This window comes from Arctopsyche grandis, chromosome 10, assembly GCF_051622035.1.
Source record: "Arctopsyche grandis isolate Sample6627 chromosome 10, ASM5162203v2, whole genome shotgun sequence".
Lineage (NCBI taxonomy): Eukaryota > Metazoa > Arthropoda > Insecta > Trichoptera > Hydropsychidae > Arctopsyche > Arctopsyche grandis.
Window position 1 is genome coordinate 8,979,893 of NC_135364.1, and position 2,214 is coordinate 8,982,106.

The 2,214-nt window shown below is 34.0% G+C and overlaps 1 protein-coding gene across 1 annotated transcript; it reads right to left on the minus strand.

Annotated features, from left to right (window-relative positions):
• Window positions 1-259: 259 nt before the first annotated feature.
• On the minus strand, window positions 260-1,036 carry LOC143917682 (uncharacterized). The gene has a single exon (XM_077439261.1). It carries the CDS (start codon window positions 1,034-1,036, stop codon window positions 260-262), a length of 777 nt encoding a protein of 258 aa, XP_077295387.1.
• Window positions 1,037-2,214: the final 1,178 nt, after the last annotated feature.

Sequence of the window (2,214 nt, forward strand, 5' to 3'; positions counted from 1 at the left end):
CGATCTTTGGATAATGCCGCAGTACATTTACACCCAGAAAGTCTACCCGAACCGGAAGTGTTTCTAATCTAAATAAATACATTGTTCATTTTATAATCTTATTTTTGAATTTCAATTTCAAACTTTTCTATTATAAGACTTTACTTTTACTACTCTACTACTAAACGTACTTCTAGTTTTACTAACCTTTTCTGATTTTCTTTAATTCGTTACTTCTTTGCTCGTTTTGGATAGTCTTCTGTTTCTATACAATGTCGTATCATAATTCTTCTACGCCACTTAATTCTCCATCACTTGAAGAATCCATATATTCACTATCAGAATATTCTACTTTTATAATGTCAGTGAAATTGTCCGTTAAAATATCGAGTTTTGGTTCCAGTTCAATAAATTTTTCTTCATGTTTTTTCACATGTCTCCAAACGTCTCTGAATGTATGAATAGTGATTGACTCTGCTTCTTTCCTAAACAGCTCTTCAACGACCTTTAAGTCAAACATGACATTTTTTGAAGCTACTTTACCCTTAATAATGCCCCACAGTAATTCTATAGGGTTTAGTTCTGGGTGGTAGGGTGGTAGGCGTAGTACGTTATGTCCGTGAGCTTCCAAGATTTTATCAAGTACAAACTCTTGATGATTTTGTTTATTGTTTTTTATTATTTCATATAAAACAGGCTTTGTGCATTTTTCTGGATAAGGTATATTAAATTTTCTTAACCAAGCTAGCATGTCAGCTTTTCTGGAATTAGATGTGGGCATAGGTTCTGACATGACATTATGGTACGACGCATTATCAATAACAATTACAGATTGGGGTTGTAAATTTGGAACAAGCTTTTCTTTAATCCATTTTTGATAATTAATCGCGTTCATATTATTATGATAATCTCCGGTTTTAATTTTAGATGGATATATAAGTAACGCATTTGGAATAAATCCTTTTTCAGAACAGGCGTGAACTATTATTAGCATATTACCCTTATAAATCGGTACTCTGCAACCTTTGCTAGTTTCATCGGACCATGATTTTGGCATCGTATGTGAGCTATTTATATAGGATTCATCCGTGTAAACTATAGGGCGGCCTTGCAATCTATACTCTTCTAATTTGGAAAGATATATGGATCTCTTCAGTCGAATTACATTTTTTTCAATAAGTGTTTGTTTATTATTTTTCATCTTTCTCCATTTGAAACCTAGCCTACGAACGATAACTCTTAACGAAGAAATTGCACCTTTAAATTTTAAACTGTCTTTCAAAACTTCTAATAACTTTTGTAGCGTCGGAAATGTCTTATGAACTAGATGAAAATCGTAGATAGTTCGCCTGATGACCTCTTGATCAAAACTATCCACTGTAGTTATTTTTGATAACCTTACACGATTTTTGCCCGGTGTCCTTAAAACAACTCGCACAGTCGATGAAGATGTGGATGCTGCTGGATCTGATGACTCTGAAGATATAGGTTGTGTCGTTGATGGCTCCGATATTGAAGGTTGCGATGTTGGCGGTTTATTAGCCACCACAAATTGATTTCGTACTTCACAAACAATTCGCTGAACACTTCTTTTAGAAACACCAGTCGCTTCCGCAGTTGAAGCATATAAATTTTTCATAAAACTATTTCTTTCGTCACTTTCACTATTCACTATACGATGCATGAAATAGTTGAAAACATTATACACAATTTCGCGAGATTGTCCCGTTAGTGTTTTCCCAGATCCAATTTTATTACAAAGCATTTTATTATCATATATCCACTAATTCTAATGAACTAACTCCAATTAACCAATTAGCAAACAACATAAGAACGCGTTACGTCAGTTTGTGAGGGTTGATCGGTGACTGACCAGTGAAACTGGAAAAAATCATCCTGTAGTGCACACTTGATCACTGAGCAAAAATCACCGAGCAATACAAAAAATAATTGTTGTTTCTGTCATGCTCGGAAAGTGGGTGCGTATGAAAGGGACCAACTGATTGTCCTAGAAAACAGATACAAAAAATCTTATTCATATCTTCACGGATACAATATACGTGTTTGTATTGGTACGTGCCAGCTTTCGCTGCGCGAGCTATATATATTTTTGGTTGGGAATTTTGTAAACAAGTCAAAATTTCTATGACGACGAGTCGATTTATTTTTTCGATTCAAATAAATTTAATAAAAAAACAAATGAATATTTACTATTAGATTCGCCATTTTTACGCT

Excerpts from the sequence above, each read along its gene's own strand:
- LOC143917682 (XM_077439261.1), bottom strand. The coding sequence starts at position 1,036 with ATGCCAAAATCATGGTCCGATGAAACTAGCAAAGGTTGCAGAGTACCG.